Raw genomic sequence first — 19465 nt, 5'->3', positions numbered from 1 at the left:
CAGATATGGAATACATTAGGAGGGAAAAAATTTGAGACAGAAGATTATGAGTCCAGTTGTAGGTATGGTGAGTTTGTGGGCCTTTGGGAATTTGAATGGAGATATTCAGTAAGTAGTTGGGTATGTATATTCAGAGCTCTGGAGACACATCTGGTATAGAAGCAGAGATATGGAATATGGAAGCACATAGGTGAGAGCTGAAGGTCTGGGTGTTGATAGTATCATCTAGAGTTAGCCAAAAAGAGTTGTGGGGAAGGTCAACAACAGAATCATTGGAAAGACAAATGTAAGGGATAGGCAGAGAAAGATGAACTTATAAAAGAGACAAAGAGGTGTCTCAGAAAGATAGGAGAAAAAGCATTTAGCACGATATCATAGACACCAAGGGAAGAAAGGAGTAGTCAGGCATATTGTCAAATACAGAACATAAAAAGTCAAGTAACATATGAGCTGAAGCATCCATTAGATTTAGCAAAACTTTTCACTGCTATACAGTTTCAGGAAAGTGGTAGGTCAAAGAGTAAACGAGAGACATACTTCCTGACAAGATAGAACAGTAAGTTCATAGTGATGCAATCTCTTTGTTATTAAGAGTGCAATCTCTTTGTTACATAGTGATCCTAGTTGTTTGTTTGTTTCTTTTTTTTAAGCAGAAAAAGTAAATAACAATATGGACAAAATAAATATGAAATTATTTAAATAAAAAAATAAAACTCAGGAGAATGGGCATATTGGCAGATATTTGCAAATGATATAATCGTCTGCTAAAACAACCCCGACAGAATCAATAGACAAACTATTAGAACCAATAAGAAAGTTCCGCAAGTTTATAGATTACAATCTTAATTTATAGAATATTGTTCTGGTGATCTATTCATGCATATCACACTATCCCAAAACTTAGTAGCTTAACAATCATTTTATTAGACCTTACTATTTATAGCACGGGGCTCAGCTAGGCATTTCTTGAGCTCCTCATGACCTTGACTGAGGTCAGTTGGTGGTATTTAGGCTTTAAGATGGCTTAACCCTCTTTCCTGATGCTTTGGTAAAGATGGTTAGAAGGCTGGACTCAGCTGAGCCCCTCTCCCTGTCTTTGTAGTCTCAAGGCCTCTCTATAGGGTGTTTCCATCAGGTGACTGGACTTCAGGGCTCCAGGAAGGAGTATTCCACAAGACAGGAAGTGCAAGCTTCTTAAGGCCTGGGCCTAGAAACCTGCATATTTTTTGGGGTCAAAGCAGTTGCAGAGTTTGTCTACATTTAAAAAGGAGGGGCATAGACTTCCACCTTTTAATGAGAGGAGTGTCAAAGAATTTGTGGCCATCTTTAATCCTCCACAGAAGCTGACAGAAAGGGAAATGTATTTAATCTCTAAAATTCATAAGAGATTAGTGGCATTAGTAGCAGGAATATACAAAGGACCTCTGCAAACCAAGAAAAGGACAGCTGCTCCAAAAAAAAAAAAAAAAGTGGACAAAGACTGTACAAAGGAAATGTACAGAAGTGGGAACTAATAAGCAATACAAAGAAATGCTGAAAATCATTGGCAGTCAGTGCAATGCCAGTCAAAGCAACAATAAGCTATCATTTTACAATAGGCTTTCTCAATATTGCATTGGTGATATTTGGGGCCAGATAATCCTTTGTCACGGGAGTTCCTCTGTGCCTTGTAGGGTGTTTAGTAGCACCCCTGGCATTTGCTCAGTGGATGTAGTAGACATATCAGCTTTGTCACAATCAAAAATGTCTCTAGACATTGCCAACTATCTCCTGAAGGATAAAATTGTTCCCAGTTGAGAACCACTACTTTACACGCCTGTCAGCTTCGCAAAAAATAGAAAGTTGGTTAATGCTAAGTATTGGCAGAGATAAGGCAACATAGAACCTCAGGCACTGCTTGTGGATGGGTGGGCAGCACAGTCACTCTTGAGGACAACAGTCGATTTAGATATACCATGACTTCATTAGCCAGAAATTCACCATGTGCGTAATTTGCACACATCTATAAAGGGCCGTATGAGGATGTTCTCTGCAGCTTGGCTGGACAGTGGGGAGTTAGAGGCAATTACAAAGGGGTGGCAGAACCCTCCACCTAACAACAAAGGAATTATACAATTTTTCTCAGTACATGGAACATTCTGCAAGAAAAACCATACATTAGGCTGCAAGCAAGCCTTAATAATTTTACTTATTTATTTATTTATTTATTTATTTATTTATTTATTTATTTTTGAGAGAGAGAGAGAGAGAGAGAGAGAGAGAGAGAGAACATGAGCAGGGGAGGGATGGATAGAGAGAGGGAGAGAGAGAATCCCAAGCAGGCTCTTTGCTGTCAGTGTGGCGCCCGATGTGGGGCTTGATCTCATGAACGGTGAGATCATGACCTGAGCCGAAATGAAGAGTCAGATGCTTAACTGACTGAGCCACTCAGGCTCCCTAAGTCTTGATAAATTTTAAAAGATTGAAAGCATACAAAATATCTTTTCTAATCACAATGAAATGAAACTAGAAATCAATAACAGAAGGAAAAATGGAAAATTCACAAATTGAACAACACATTCTTTTTTTAAAGTTTATTTATTTATTTGGAGAGACAGGGAGAGAGAGAGGGAGGGGCAGAGAGAGAGGGAGAGAGAGAGAATCCCAAGCAGGTCTCTCACTGCCAGGTCCTAGCTAACGCAGAGCTCAAACTCACCAACGGTGAGATCATGACCTGGGCTGAAACCAGAATCAGATGTTCAACCAACTGAGCCACCCAGGCACCCCTGAACAATGCTTCTTAAGCAACCGTTGGATTAAGCAATAAATCATAAAAGAAATCTAAAAGTACCTTGAGATAAATGGGAAAGAAAACCCATTTTATATTAAAACTCATGGGATGCAATGAAAGTAGTACTAAGAGGGACATTTACAGCTGTAAATACATATATTAAAAAAGAAAAATGATCTCAAATCAATAGCCTAACTTTACTTTGCAAGGGACCAGGAAAAACTAGCCAACTTGTCCCAAAGCTAGCAGACGGACAGAAATAAGATTAGAGCAGAGATAAAATGAATAGAAAACAATAGAGAAAATCAATGAAACCCAAAGTTGGTTCTGGTGAAAAGATCAACAAAATTGACAAACCTTTAGCTAGACTGGCTGAGAAAATAGAGAAAAATCAAATTACTAACATCAGAAAAAAAAGTACATACATTATTACAGATTTTACAGAAATAAAAAGGATTATAAGAATACAATGAACAGGGGCGCCTGGGTGGCGCAGTCGGTTAAGCGTCCGACTTCAGCCAGATCACGATCTCGCGGTCCGTGAGTTCGAGCCCCGCGTCAGGCTCTGGGCTGATGGCTCAGAGCCTGGAGCCTGTTTCCGATTCTGTGTCTCCCTCTCTCTCTGCCCCTCCCCCATTCATGCTCTGTCTCTGTCCCAAAAATAAATAAACGTTGAAAATAAAATAAAATAAAATAAAATGTTTAAAAAAAAAAAAAGAATACAATGAACAATAGTATGCCAGCAAATTGGAAAACATAGATTAAATGGATAAATTCCTAGAAACAATCTGGGTAGAATTAATACATTTGTTAGAAGCAATCTACCAAAATTGAATCATGAGGAAATAGAAAATATGAATATTTCTATAACTAATGAGGAGATGGAATCAATAACAACAACATCCCAGCAAAGAAAATCCCTGAACCAGATTGGCTTCACCAATGGTATGAGTTCACTACCAAACAAATAATTAAAACCAATCCTTGTCAAACTTTTTCAAAAAAATTGAAGAGGAAGGAACATTTCTTAACTCATTCCATGAGTCCAGTATTACCCTGATATCAAAGCCAGAAAAGACATTAAAAGAAAAGAAAATTACAGACTAATATCTCTTGTGAATATTGATACACAAATCAACAAAATACTAACAAACTGAATTCAGCAACATATTAAGAGGATTGTATACCACAACCAAGTGAGATTTATTCCTGGAAGGCAAAGTTGATTCAACGTATAAAAATAAATGTAATATACCACATGAACAGAATGGGTGGGGAACCCATGATAATCTCAAATGATGCAGGAAAACATTGGACAGAATTAAATATCTTTTCATAGTAAAAACACTCAACTAGGGGGGCACCTGGGTGGTCAGTCGGTTGAGCATCTGACTCTTGATTTTGGCACAGGTCATGATCTCACAGTTTGTGACACTGAGCCCTGCATAGGGCTCTGTGTTGGCAGTATGGAGCCTGCTTGAGACTCTCTCTCTCTCTGTGTCTCTCTCTCTGTCTCTCTCTGTCTCTCTCTCTCTCTCTCTGTCTCTCTCTCTGCCCCTCCCCTGCTCACACTCTTTCTGTCTCTCTCAAAATAAATAAATAAACTTAAAAAAAAACCCACTCAACTAAGAATAACAGGAAATCACATTAACAAAATAAAGACCATATATGAAAAACCCATAGCTAACATCATACTCAGTGGTGAAGTCTGAAAGTCTCTCCTTTAACATCAGGATCAAGACACAAAGGTCCACTCTCACCACTTCTTTCAATATATTATTGGCAGTTCTATCCAGAGCAATCAGGCAAGAAAAAGAAAAGCATTGCAAGTGGAAAAGAAGAAATAAAATTATCTCTGTTTACAGATGACATGATCTTACATGTAAAGAACCCTAAAGATTTCACACACATACACACACACACACACACACACACACACACACACACACACACAGAGCCTCTAGAACTAATAAATACAGCAAAGTTGCAGGATATAAAACCAACACACAAAAATCAGCTACATTACTATATGCTAGCAAAGAATAATCCAAAAAGGAAATTAAGAAAACAACTCTATTCACAATAGCATCAAAAAAGGATAAAATAAATACTGTGGAATAAACTTAACAAAAAAGGCAAAAGACTTGCACACTGAAAACAATAAAACATTGCTGAATGAAATTAAAGACACAGATAAATGGAAAGACGTCACATGTTCATGGATTAGAAGACTTAATATTGTTAATATATCAATACTAGATAAACTGATCTACAGATTCACTTCAATCCCTACAGAAATTTCAATAATTTTTTAGAAGTGAATAAATTTACCCTAAAATTCATATGGAATATCAAGGAACCCTGGATAGCCAAAATAATCTTTAAAAAGAAGAAAGGGCATCTGGATGGCTCAGTTGGTTGACCATCAGATTCTTGATTTTGGCTCAGGTCATGATCCCAGGGTCGTGGGATCAGGCCCTGTGTTGGGCTCCATACTAAGTGTGAAGCCTGCTTGGTGGGATTCTCTCTCTCCCCCTCTGCCTCTCTCCCCCGCTCACGCTCTCTCTTTAAAATTTAAATAAAATTTCAAAATTAAAAAATAAATAAAAAGAACAAAGTTAGAAGACTCACACTTCCCAATTTTAAAATTTATTACAAACTACAGTAATCAAAAACACTGTGGTATCACCACAAAAATAGATATATAGACCAATGGAATAGAATACAGAGGCCAGACATAAATCGTCATGTATATGGTTAAATGGTTTTTGACAAAGATACCACGTCCATTCAAAGGGGAAGGAGAAGACAGTCTTTTCAACAAATGATGCTAAGATAACTAGACATCCACCTGCAAAAGAATGAAGTTGGACTTTTACTACCATAGAAAAGGTTAACTCAGCGGGCGCCTGGGTGGCCTAGTTGATTAAACATCTGACTCTTGATTTGGGCTCAGGTCATGATCTCATGGTTTGTGAGATCGAACACCATATTGGGCTGTGCACTGATAGTGCAGAGCCTGTTTGGGATTCTCTCTCCCTCTGTGTCTGACCACACCCCCCCCCCCACCTCTGTCTTTTTCTCTCAAAAAAAAAAAAAAAAAGTTAACTCAGGGTACCTAGGTGGCTCAGTTGGTTAAGTGTCTGACTCTTGGATTCAGCTCAGGTTATGATCTCACAGTTCATGGGTTCCAGCCTGGCATTTGACTCTTAGCTGACACTGTGGAGCCTGCTTGGAATTCTCTCTCTCCCTCTCTCGCTCTACCCCTCCTTTCTCCTCTCTCTCTCTTTCAAAAAAAAAGTTAACTCCAAGAGGATCAAAGATCTAATTATAAGAGTGAAAACTGTAGAATCTTAGAAGAAAACATGGAAAAAACTCCATAACATTGACTTTGGTGATGATTTTCTGGATATGACACAAAAAGTTTAGGCAACAAAAGAAAAAAAGATAAATTGGACTTCATCAAAATTGAAAACTTTTGTGTATCAAAGGACACCATCAAGAGAGTGAAAGGTCAATCCACAGAATGGTAGAGAAAATTTTTGCAAATCCTATATCTGATTAGGAATTAATATCCAGAGTATATAAAGAACTCCTACAACAAAAAGGCCAACAACTCAATTCAAAAGTGGGCACAGCACAAGACTTGAATAAACATTTCTCCAAAGAGATAGTTAAATGCACATGAAAAGATGCTCAAGATCACTAGCCATTAGGGAAGTGTAAATCTAAACCACAACAGAGACCATTCTACACCCACTAGGATGGTTATTATAAAAACAAAAACCAAAAGAACAAACTACATGTTGTTAAGGATGTGGCAAACTTAGAATTGTGCATTGCTAGTGGGATTGTAAAAAAAAAAAACGCAGGCACTGTGGAAAACATTTGGTCATTTCCAAATCGTTAAACATGGAATGACCATATGAGCTAGCAATTCCACTTCTGGGTGTATCCCCAAAAGAATTGAAAGTGGGGACTCAAACAGATACTTGTACGCCCATGTTCATAACAGTATTACACACAATAGGCAAAAGGTGAAAACAGCCCATGTATCCCTACCGGATGAATGGAGAAGCAAAATGTAGTAAATACATAAGGGAATATTATTCAGTCTTAAAAGGAAGGTATGCTATCATATGGATGAACCCTGAAAACATACTAAACAAAATAAACCAGACACAAAGGGACAAATGTGACATAACTCCACGTATAAGTGGAAATTCAGGGTCAGAGAGTACAACAATGGTTACCAGGGGCTAGGAGAAGGGAGAAATGAGAAGTCAATGTTCAATTGGTCCAGAGCTTCAGTTTGGGATAATGACAAAGTTCTGGAAATAGACAGTGGTGGTAATTGTACAACACTGTGAATATACATAATGGCACTGAATTGTACACTTAAAAATAGTTAAAATGGTAAGTTTATGTTATATATATTTTACCGCAAATTAAAAAACATACTGGATACACAGGAAACAGGATAGGATATATAACACATATATGTGCAAAAATACGTGCCAAATATTATTAATATTGCAAGAACACATACCAATGACTTATTAGAATTAATAAGACAGAATAACTCAAATTCAACAATGCAATGCAGTTTCCACCAATACCTTACCAGTATCTTTTTGTGAAACTTGACAAGCTGACCCTAAGATTTGTATAGAACTGCAAAGGGTTAAAAATAACTAACACACTTTGGAAGAAAAACAAGGTAAAGTTATCTGATTTATTAGATATTAAGATTTACAAAATTATCATAATTATGATAGAGAGGCATTGTGGCTAAGCTAGCATATGCAACGACAGGCCAATGGAATGTAATAGCCAGAAAGAGGTCTAAGTATACACAGTTGATTTACAATAAAAATGGCATAGGAGAGCAGTGGAGAAAGTATGGTCTTTTCAGTAATTAATGCTGGGAAAACTGGACAGTCACATAGAAAAAAATGAAACTTAGTTACGACCTAACTATATACATAGACACATAAGACGTAAATTCCGTATCTGTGTCTGTAACATAAAATAATTAAGGTTTGGGAGGAAATATATGGGAGACCTCTCCCATATGTTATATTGTCATAATAAACAGGCAACAAAATAAAAAAGTAAAATATTGGTAAGTTTAACTGTATTAAAATGTAGACTCTTTCCTCCCTGTGCACACTAACCCTGGACTAGTCCCAAATCTTATCTCAATCCATACCAGTTCCCCGCTTTGCAAGACCCATCTTAAAGTAACCCCAAGTCTCTAAAGATACCCTCTACCCCTCACAACATTCCCCTTTTGAATTCTCTCCAAGATTTTGTCAAGTTGCTCTTGTTTGCTGCAGGCTTAGAAACTCAGCTTTGTTTGATGAGGTTTCTGTGATGGTCTCTGTGAAGGAATAAAACACCTACAGTCCTTATCTTTTTGAGATACATACTGAAATCTTGACAGACAACATGATATAATTTGTGAGATCTGCTCCAAAATTAATTTAAAAAAAATAGAGAAAGTAGATACGAATAGTTAAGACTGGTCAAATTGTGCACACTGGGTGATGGGAGTTCACTGGACTATTCTGTCTAATTTTGCACGTTTTAAATTCACTATAATAGTTTTAAAAAGTTGTTTTTCCTTTTCTAGTTCTTAAGAGGGGATGTTCACTAAGGTCACAAAGAAGTTACACTGACTGTGAATGCCAGGCTCACATTCAGGAAGCATCTAGCCAGACATAACCTTATGCTGGATTTTGCAGGTCTGCCATGAATGGAAGGCAGGGAAGAGCAAAGTGGCTGCAGATTTGAAATACTTCTTTTGAATCTTCTCCTACTACCTCGTAATGTAGACCTAAGAGCAGATGCAATGAACTTAAATTTGACATTTAAATCTTGATTAGGACAAACAAAAAAGGGGGTAGGGAATATTCTCCGTGCTTTCTTTATTCAGATTGTGAAATTGTGCTCTCATCAGCTAGATTCTTAGTTGTGCTTAGAATATGCTCCCTCCTACAATCTATTCTGGAAAAATGAAGCCTCTTATTCCTTCTTAGAATCCTGGCTCCTTAAGTCGGCAGTTATTAGGATTCCACACACATGCAGAGTCATGCCCAATTTGAGGGTCTGAGTAGCTAGTCATATAAGTTGACTTTTCTGTGCATTTGTATCCAGGAGGATCCAGCTCAGGTTGATGTCCTGGGAACGAGTGAGGCTCTCGCTTAAATCCTGAGGGAAGAGAAAAGAGAAGGAAGGTCAAGTGGAATCAGTCAACAACGAGGAGCCTTGGTAATTGGCTTCACTCTTATTTCTGAGAGAAGGAAGTCTAGGGAGTCCTGTCAGAACTGAGAAAAGAGAGAAATCATTCACTCAGTCATTCACTTCCTCACTCACTCAGTTTGCTTTCATCAGAGTTTCTTCTACGTTCCAGGCACTGAGTTAGGTCCTGAGAATATAAGGATTGTAAAGAATAGTCCACCTACTATGTGTTGAAAGTGGCATTTTGTTGTTACAGCTTGTATCATATGTTGTTTCAAAGTAGTGTCCAAACTGGAAAGAAAAGGTAATCAATTAAAAATACAGGAGTCTACACCTAATACTGGGAAATAAAGGACACAATGACATGAATCCTAACGGGGTCTATTACATTTTGGATTGACTAGAGGTCTAAATGTTGTCAGTCTACATTCTACTAACTGTCATGTCCTTTATGTGTTTGTGTGTTTAGGAAAGATTCCAGGGCAAGATGCAGATAAATGAAATGCAGGTAGACAGCCTGAGTCAGAAGACACATATTTATGTTGATGAATGAAGTCAAAGAGAATCAAGAGAAAAAGAGTACCCCTTCTTTTATTACTTTAATATTCTACTTCATAGTAAAATATGATAGGAGTTCCAGCTGAAGACTGCTATCCACTCCCAACCACCTCAATGAACAGAGAAGCCTCAGAGATCTCAGCAAGGAAGTTATCAGATTCCTACCTCTAAAACGGCCACTGGTATTTCTTTTGTTAACAGAAGGAAACAGGGGAAGCTTAGATTACCTGGGAAGGCAAAGGTTTGGGTTGCACGATATTCCTTAGGTCATATCTTTCCTGGTTCCAGTTGCCCATCAGGGTACGGTTTGAATAGGTATTCTCATTAGTGGTACATCTCCATCCATACTGGAAAAACTTGGACATACTATTCCAATCTGTCCACACTTCAGCATGACCGTCTGCATTAATGATGCTGCCATAGTGTGGGTTTGCAAAGAAATAGGCAAGGGCTTGTCTCTGGGAAAAGGCAAAAACAGAAAAGATAGTTGCATAAACTAGGGCACAGAAAAGGCATTCATCCCTTTCTCACCTACAGCCAAGCATAACATAAGCACACCTTACTAATTGGGTCTCCCAATTTAGTTGTGGTTCTGTTTCTTTCCTTCCTGGTCCATGAATCCTTTGACCTACCTTTTCAATCAAAAGTAACAGAGGGCTATGTATATTGAATGGCACCCTCAAAAGAGGAAAACCTTCAGTATCCCAATATATATGGAAAAGTAGGTAAATGTTCAGGAGATTTTGAGATGTAAGAGTTTAAGGACAGAGAACAGTGGTATAGTCAAAGAGAACAGGCAGAAGTGAGAGTTAGAAAACCAGGTAACACAACAAATGTTCAGTAAGTGATAGCTTCCTTCTTTCTGGACTCAGGCCAAATGCCACTTCTTCCATGATGTCTTTCCTCAAGTTAACTTCTCTCTCCTTTGTTTCACACACAATGATATCCTCATATCTTTAACTTTCTACCGTATTTTAGAGTTCTTCAAATGTGTGTTGAAATTTGTGTTGAATATCCTATGCTAAACCGTGTACATCCCTTGAGGACAAGACCTGTATCTTATTATCACACCCTCTCCCTTCACCTGCCCTCCCAGTCAACAGTGCTTTGCACATATCAGATGACTAATATCTGAATTTCAATTTTTTGTGAGGAAGCAAAAGCCTAGCCATTTTTATTTTGGTCCAAAAGGTGGCTGTGGTCCCTTGACTTGGGGTCAAGACAGTACCTTCACTGAAGACCATTTTGATGTTGAGTGGCTTGTGTTGTTTGAAGATTTCATAGGACAGTGATAGAAAATCTTATTCAGCTCTTCCATTTTTTTGAAGGAAGAGATATCACCAAACCCGGCATTTCCCCTTCTCCAAGCAACGAAAGAATGTAGGTCATCCAGTCACCATGGCCAGGAAGCCATGATTTTGGAGTTACAATCCACTGAGCCACCTTTCCACAAGTAGGAGCAAAGCCAATACTGTAACTTTGAAGGTAGTTGCCCTCACACTATGTGCCTTTGTGAAGATAGATGCATGCACTGATGTCAACAAACAGCATGGTGACTAAAGAGTAGTTGGTCCCACAAAGTCTGACAAGCCTAGTATTCAGACGGTAGACCAAGGTGACACTGTCCTTGGGGCCATCAGGACAGGCATCACCATCCACTCAGTTGTCTAGGCCCCAAAACTGAGGCTTATCTTTGACTGATTCCTCTTTCAAGCCCTTACATCCACTCAGCACCTAAGTCTTAACTGATTTTTTAATCAGTTCACTTCCATCCCCACTGCCAAGTTCCAGTTTAGATCACTACCAGTTCTTGTCACCATTATTGCTATAGTTGCCTATCTGATGTCTTTGCCGTCAGCCTTGGTCTTCTCCAATCCTTTCTCCAAGGAACGAAGAATGTGTGAAAATCAAAGTCTTATTGTGTCCTCTTCCTATTTAAAATCTTTCAGTGGCTGGCCACTGTTTTCGGAATAAGATTCAGGCTGTTAAAATGGCTTACGATGTTCTATATGACCTGGCCCCTGCTTAACGCTTCAGTCTCACCTACAACTCACTCTCCCTCCAACTACATTTCAGCCAAACTCATCTAATGTGTTTCTCTATCACGCTTTTGCATATATTGTTCCTTCTGTCTCTTCACTTCTCTTTATCCAGGTCAGGTGCACTTCCCCCTTAGCTTTCAACTCAAATTCACTTCCTTTAGGGTATCTTTCCACTTCATCCCAGAACTCGGTAAGATTCTAAAACCTTCTGTGACTCCACTCATAGCATCGCTTCCCGCTGTAGGAGAATTGCCTCTTTTGCCGTGCAGTCTCCGCCAGACTACAAGCTCCGTGAAATCACAGGCCACACCTTATTCACCCATGTGTTTAGCCTCCATCAAGGTCTGGCACGTAACAGCCACTCAGTATTTCTTGAATGAAAAAAAGGTAGGAGATAGAAGCACCTGGAGAAATCCCGAGCAGCAGAGAGAGTGAGCAGCAGCCATTTCGGACGAGTGGAAGGCTGTTATAAAGCCCTCTGTTGACAGTAACCTGCAGGACACAGCCCAACCTCTCGACCTCAGCCCCGCCGCGCTTCTTTCACTCCGAACTCGCCTCGCCCCGGGCCTGCCCCTCTGCGCTAGTGATTGCTTGTGACCTCATGCAGATGTGACGAAGTCGCTCAGGGCAGCCTCGGGCTAAAAGGCATTTATTGCGACACTCCTAAGGGTGTGCGGAATGAGGAGACAGGGTGGTCCGTGTCTAACTTTTGCGCTCATAGCTATTTCATCTCCCTCCCTCCCAGTCGCTGTACCATTTTGTCAACACTAGACGCTGCCGGCGCATCATCAATCAGCGACGCAAAAAGAGGTGGCCCGCCAGAGACCACCCCCCCCCCCCACAGGAAGTGACGTGAGAAACTGGCGCCTCGGAGGACGCGAGAGGGGAGCACGTTAAGGCCATGGCCCCTCGGCGCCTCCTGTTGGTTGGGGAGGGGAATTTCTCCTTCGCCGCGGCCCTGAGCGAGACCCTGGATGACAGCACCAGTGTAACCGCCACCTGCCTCCAGCGCCCGGCCGACTTGGCCGGAGATCCGGTGGCCCAGGAGAATCTGCAGCGCCTGCGCGAGCGAGGTAGCGAAGCAAACCCCTCCGCGAAGCCCCGCCCCGCTGCCGGCCGGGCCAGAAGTGGAATGGGCGGGGCGTTTAATTGCATTTGAGCGTCCGGTTACCTAAAAGCAGGCTGTGGGTTTCCACCTGGGTTGTTTTGTACGGTTCACGTTAGGGAGGGATTCAGGCCTTGAGACATCTTCCTGTCTGTATTTCGTGCCAGGTACTGAGGTGCGTTTTGGTGTGGACTGCACCCAGCTGGCAGATGCCTTTGAACTGCACCACAGGGAGTTTGATCGGATTTATTTTAATTTTCCGCACTGTGGACGCAAAGCTGGAGTTGCTAAGAACAGGGAACTGCTTGCCAAGTTTTTCCAGAGGTGAGGAAATGAGAGCGCTCACAAGTAACATGTTGAAGATGTACATTACATAGTTACTGCACTGGAAACATTTTAGTTTGGGAAATAAGGCATACGTGTGTAAGTTACTATGATGGGTTTAGAGAGAAAATAAAGCTCCAAAGGAATCCACAATCTAGTTGGAAGGGCAGGCATATAACCCTAAAAGTTATATAAAAGTACAAATAGTAGTTGGGCTTGTAAGGGGAGGATCACCTATTTTGGATAATGCAAAATAACGGTAGCCAGTATAATGTAATGGCTAAAAGCATGGGTTTAGGAGCCAAACTGCCTGGATTCAAATCCCCACCCACCACTTAGTAATTGTGTGATTTGGGGTAAGCTTACTTGATCCTTACATACTTGTGCCTCTTCATCCATAAACAGGATAGGATATTAATGGTAACGACCTCAAATTATCGTGAACTAAAAACTGTGCTTTACACTATTCTACCCAAACATGTGATACTATTGGAGGTCTCTGGGGGTGGGGGGAGGTCACAGTTGTCAAGAAACTTTTCACAGAGCCAAGATTTCAAGTTAGTATTTGAAGTATAGAATTTTAATAGGAAGGGAAGTGAATTTACAAGAACAACTCTCTAAACTGGGAAATGAATCGTGTATAGGAACTTTGCAGATATTGACCTTTCTATGACCTGTTTATGATGAACACTGCAGATACAAAGCCAGATAATACCCTGGTCAGCCACGAGTATCAGTTATGAGTTGAACATTGATTTTACATTCTTACTTCCAGCTGCTTCCTTTGCAGGTTTGAAGTCTGTGGACCTTTGTAAATAGATATGATAGGATTTTAATTATTTCACAGCCAAACCATGTGTATACAGCTTATTTCCTATGGTAATTTCAACTGGTTTTGATAAAATGCTGGTGTCCTCCTCCCCGTTAGCTGTAAAGATGTTCTCGCACCGGAAGGAGAAGTCTATGTGGCATTGTGTAGAGGACAAGGTGGGACTCCTGCTGATAAGCCCACAAGAGAATGGCATAACAGTTGGCAAGTAGTTGCCATGGCAGCTCTGGGGGGATTCATTTTAAGTGACGTGCATCCCTTCAGCTGTGAGGCTGTGCCAGGGTACAAGTGCACTGGATATAGGTAAGTAATAACAGAGGTCTGAGCCTTTTTCATTTCTTTCACTAATAATGAAAAAAATCTCATAGGCAGACTTTCCCCTACCAATTTCCTGCTGTGGTCCTTAGAGATACTTGCTTTTTAAAAAATGGCAATAGGGGCGCCTGGGTAGCGCAGTCGGTTAAGCGTCCGACTTCAGCCAGGTCACGATCTCGCGGTCGGTGAGTTCGAGCCCCGCGTCGGGCTCTGGGCTGATGGTTCAGAGCCTGGAGCCTGTTTCCGATTCTGTGTCTCCCTCTCTCTCTGCCCCTCCCCTGTTCATGCTCTGTCTCTCTCTGTCCCAAAAATAAATAAACGTTGAAAAAAAAATTTTAAAAAAATGGCAATAAATAAATAAGAAAGAAAGAAGAGAAAGAAAGAGAAAAGACTCACTGACTCCATACTTGGTGACTGTTTTTGCCAGGAGTCAAGATAAGTCCTTTCATGTAGAAGGTGCTTTGAACCATATCTTCACCCGGAGCTTACCCTTTGAAGATTCACAGCCCAGAATCTTCAGGACCAAAGTGGGTGGCCGGTGGTTTTCCTTTCCAGAACCAGAAGCACTTGTAGGAAAGTTGAACAGGTAACCTGCTGTTTTACCAGAAGTTACTTCTATCTCTAGTTGTATCTCCGTTGCTTTGATGGCAACCGTATATTGAATGGATGCAATATAAATTGTTAATGATGTTGGTGCTATGAATTCCTGTCAGTCTGGCCCTACACAAGCCTTTGTAGAATTAAAATTTGTCACATTTTGTGGTATATCATTGGGATCATGGCTGTCAGAGGTCTGAAGCACATGACATCTCTATTTATTATGGTAGATGGTTTTTTTTTTATTTGCTTTCAGGATCACCTTAAAGATAATTCTTTTCTGTGCTATTTGTGCTTTTAATTTTAGATCCATTCTAACTCTTTATTGTTTCAAGTTTAAAAAGTTATTTTTATGTGTGCTTAAACAGAGGTTTCCTAGAAGCACCTTCATGTCATCCTGTCAGAACCATTAATGAGAAACTCATTGCGGAATTGGGCAAAGTGTTCCCTCTAAAAAGGCTGAAGTGTCCCTTCCCTTTGCTGCCACAGGGAAGCACTAGTGCTCTCACTTCCTGGAACGGTGACATTCTGTCAGCTGCCTTTTGGATTAGTCTCTGTGAAGATGACTCAAATTCTGAGTCCCTGACTGATGGGACAACACAAGACATGGAGGACTTTCTGGCGCTATTTTCAGAACTTAGCCTTCTCAAGGATCCTGGAAGCGACAGTAAGGAAGAAGCTCATGAAGAAAGCTATGGCCAAACCACGGTCTGCCTTAGGCCTTCTCTCCTAGTTCATGTTCAGGCTGTCATCCAAGCACCAGACTTTGTCCCAGGTTCCCTGCACATCCTCAGTGGACCTGTCTTTCGGAAGTGCCGCATCTTGCCTTTCACAATGCCAGCATTTCATGAGACTTTATTTGTCATCGGGTTTAATAAAAATCTGAAGGATGGTTGTCTTCAGTCACTACTGGAGCACCTGAAGGGTTTTCTTGATAGCCTTCTCACCCACACATTGCTGGAGGGCTCTCAGCCGAGCAGTTCAGTGGAATTTGTCTTTCAACCAAATGGCAAAGGGTATATTATTAATGTGAAGCGTCCTAATTTTGGCCCAGATTGTGCCAAAGCTCTGATTATTGGGTCTGTTGTCACATCTGCTACAGGCATTATGCACAAAGACCAGTGTTTTATGTTTGTGTCTATGAACTTGGACCTACTAGCCATGCTTGTCTGGGGCATCTCTGACTGGAGGATGCTGTGGACCTTTGATCACCGTTTCCTGAAAAATTTTGTCTCTGGGAGTATAGAACCCTTTAAAAGCTATTGCCTGTATCCTCCATGCTATGTTCATGATATTAGTTTTTGGTTAGACGAGAAGAAAGGATTTGATGAACTAGAATTTCACACGGTGGCCCGAGCAGTGTCCCGGGACACTGTCATATCCATACAGTTCCTCAGTCGTTTTCAGCATCCAAAGACTCAACAGGTCAGTCTCTGCTATAGATTGACTTACCAGACATGTGACAAAGCCCTCCCCCAGCAACAGGTGTCATCAATGCAGTCGCAGCTTAGGAAAGAGATTCAGCAAAGACTACATGTAATACCTCGGTAGTTTAGTAAATTCATTTTTCCAGAGTGATCCCCGTGGCTGTGGGTATGGGTGCAGATGCCAATGAAAAGGACCAAGTTACAACTAGTAGTCTTTTCTGAACTGTGTTTTTTGTAAAATCTTTAACCTTGTGACTTTGGCCAGTGTTGGTTGATTCTAGAGAAACTTGTGGCTCAGGGCACCTGGGTGGCTCAGTGGGTTGAGTGTTGAGTATCCAACTCTTGATTTTGGCTCAGGTCATGATCCCAGGGTCATGGGATCGAGCCCTGTGTCAGGCTCTGCATGGAGCATGGAGTCTGCTTAAGAGTCTCTCTCTCCTTCTGCCCCTGTCCCCTGCTCATGCCCTCTGTCTCGCTAAAATAAAAAGAAATTAAAAATATTAAAAAGTAAAAAAGAAACTTGTGGCTCTGTCACTTAAACTTAACAGACTATAATGTGACTGGTGACCTTTGGAGTTTACAGTATTTTGATGCTGAAAAATGACTAGGAAAACAAATACAACAAAACTGTCTTGTACTTTAGATGCTCTGTTGCTGAAGATGCAGTAGAATTTGAGTGTCTTATATTTGTATTTTCCACACTGCTAATTCCTCTTCCTTTAACCCTATTGTATTACATCATTACATCAACTTACTAGAGTGGTTTTTGGAGTCAGACCAACATTTATTAGCTTGGGTAAGTTGAAAGGCTCCATAATTAGTATTGGTATTATTACAATATTTATTCCATGGTTGACTACTGTTGAAGTCATGGAACTGGTTAATGTCAGATTAACTAGAGTTCACACTTGGGTCTGACTCTAAAGCCCATTTTCCTTCTGCCATTGTTATTTCTTCCAAACTAGTCTTCTTCATTAGTAGCCTCTCAACTGTAAACTTAGTCCTCCTATATTTTGGAGGCTTCTGTTACAAGCATCTCTAAGAGACACTGGGAGATTGGTTCAGCTCATTGGTTCAGCCCAGGACTCTACAGAATGATAGCATACTCTAATATTAATTAATGGATGTTCCTGTTAATGAATAGTCTCCACAGATTGGACTTATATTGTAAACTCAGTAGGAAATAACTGTCTTATTCTTGTATTTGGAGAAAAACATGTGGGAAGGCAAGAATGGAAGCCAAGAAACATATTAGGAGGTTATTACAGTAACACAACCAGAGATAATGGTGACCTGGACCAGGATGGTAAGACGTTGTTGGGTTGAGTAATATTTAAAAGTATTTGCTGATGAACTACATGTGCATGGGTGAAGGGTGTGGGGCTGAAGAAACAGGAATCAAGCAGGACTGACTATGGTTTTTGATCTGGAAGAACAGAAGTATCATTAACGGGGATGGGAAAACTGGCATAACAGTTTGGGGAGTGGGGTAAAGAACAAAGATCTCTTATGGATACATTTATTGCTTAGCTTTCTACATACACTATAAATGAATAGAGGGCAGGTAATGTGATTTATAGCTTGCTTCTATCCCCAATGGTGCCTAGTACATGGACAAGGTAGCATTTGAGCTGGATCTTAAAACAAGAGTAGCGATGTGACAGGAGGACTGTTAGGCAAGGAGGACTGTCACAGACTATGAGTTTGGAGTTCTCTTTTGTCCAGCAAGAGAGTGGATGCAGAATTGAACACAAGAGAGGCTAACATCCAGGAGGAGACAAGATTCCCAAACAGGCCTTTTGTCTCCGTATTTACTGAGCGCTCAAGATCTTACACGTGGTAAATGTGAAGAAAACAATCAGATAGTAATGATTAACTTGTGTGTGTAAGAAGCAAAGGGTCTGGGGGGCAAGTGGAGTTTGTGATCAAAGTATAATAGTATATTGGTGTCAGGTGGAATGTAATTTCCTGCAAGTATATAACAAGTTACTCGTGATCCCATTACAACATCTTACTAGCTATCTTCAGGCGTTTTCACTCCGTGGTGGTGGCTTTCATGCCCTAAGCGTTTTTCTAACCTATTTATGTAAGTAGATCCTATTTCCCCACAGAGGACTTGCATTCCAGGCAGAGGTACAGATAAGGAAGCATCTGGGGCACTTTTCAGGCTAGTTAGTTGGAATGTAAATGTGTATAGGGAAGTAGTGGGAGATTAGATCAGGAAAGTAGGTTAGGGCCGGATTTAGTTGATGTAAGAAATGAATGCTAGAATAAAGTGTACTTCATTTGGCAGGCAATAGGAAAACTGGTAATTTTTGATTAAGGAGGCAATACAGAATAGTGCATTTGAAAATTGATTGGATAGGGGCGCCTGGGTGGCTCATTTGGTTAAGCGTCTGACTTGAGCTCAGGTCATGATCTCACGGTTCTTGAGTTCAAGCCCCATCTCGGGTTCTGTGCACATGGCTCAGAGCCAGGAGCCTGCTTCAGATTCTGTGTCTCCCTCTTTGTCTTCCCCTCCCCAGCTTGTGCTCTGCCTCTATCTCTCAAACATAAACATTAAAATCTTTGAAAAAAGTTAACCAGACAGTGTTGTATAGGATCAATTTGAAATAGGAGACCCCTGTTAGGATGCTATTGTAGCACTCCTAGGTAGGGGCAGGGAGGGACCTGCACTGGAGTGAAATGAGGGGAGGTCTCTGTAGGAGATACAACTAGGCTGCGGTGACCGAACTTGGTACCTAATACTTGCCTGTGGGAATTGAGCACTATGATCAATCGCCATTGTCAATAATTTTAGTATTAAATAATAACCTGGGACCCTGTCAAGTTCAGCACTCCCTCTATCTAACATCCTTAGTATACAGCAAAGTATATTAACTTGATGGTCATTTAAGTTTAAAGACCTAAAAGAGCTTAATTTTTACTCTCCCTGCACGTTTTATGTATACACTGGCATATTTTACAGCCTTTTATCTTGAGTCTCCCTAATTTTTTTTAGATATAATTCACTTTACTACTTTAGTCTTTCAGCCTTCATACTAGCTTTATAAGTGATTACCGCCTTTGCTGTATTTGCGTTTACTCATGAAATTTTTTCCTTTCATAATTGTCATACTTCAAAAGTGGCTTTTACCCTCCACTTACAGAAGTCCCTTTAACATTTCTTGTAAGGCCCATTTCTGCTACTGGTACAGAGGTCCACAGGACGGGATAGAACTCTGTGGGCAGGGTATCAGGAACAGATGAATAACC

The 19465-nt window shown here is 40.6% G+C and overlaps 2 protein-coding genes across 4 annotated transcripts; one reads left to right on the top strand and one right to left on the bottom strand.

Annotated features, from left to right (window-relative positions):
- Positions 1–7486: 7486 nt before the first annotated feature.
- CD1H11orf1 (chromosome D1 C11orf1 homolog) lies at positions 7487–12151 on the bottom strand. 3 transcript variants are annotated; one of them, XM_011286343.4, is made up of 4 exons: positions 12018–12151; positions 9799–10029; positions 9238–9304; positions 7487–8983 (listed from the first exon to the last, which is right to left on the bottom strand). In XM_011286343.4, exons 1-4 carry the CDS (start codon positions 12057–12059, stop codon positions 8808–8810), a joined length of 516 nt encoding a protein of 171 aa, XP_011284645.2. In that variant the 5' UTR covers positions 12060–12151; the 3' UTR covers positions 7487–8807. The 3 variants fall into 3 exon arrangements, with proteins under 3 accessions (XP_011284645.2, XP_011284644.2, XP_019666830.1); XM_011286342.4 differs by lacking the exon at positions 12018–12151 and adding an exon at positions 10800–11095; XM_019811271.3 differs by lacking the exon at positions 9238–9304.
- Positions 12152–12360: 209 nt separating this feature from the next.
- On the top strand, positions 12361–18137 carry FDXACB1 (ferredoxin-fold anticodon binding domain containing 1). The gene is made up of 5 exons (XM_003992341.5): positions 12361–12686; positions 12886–13042; positions 13971–14174; positions 14614–14772; positions 15152–18137. The coding sequence occupies exons 1-5, from the start codon at positions 12515–12517 to the stop codon at positions 16332–16334; spliced, it is 1875 nt and encodes a 624-aa protein (XP_003992390.1). The 5' UTR covers positions 12361–12514; the 3' UTR covers positions 16335–18137.
- The last annotated feature ends 1328 nt before the right edge of the window (positions 18138–19465 follow it).

This window comes from Felis catus, chromosome D1, assembly GCF_018350175.1.
Source record: "Felis catus isolate Fca126 chromosome D1, F.catus_Fca126_mat1.0, whole genome shotgun sequence".
In the NCBI taxonomy this organism is placed as follows: domain Eukaryota; kingdom Metazoa; phylum Chordata; class Mammalia; order Carnivora; family Felidae; genus Felis; species Felis catus.
The sequence above is the reverse complement of the archived record's forward strand: the minus strand, read 5'-3'. Positions and strand labels throughout refer to the sequence as shown.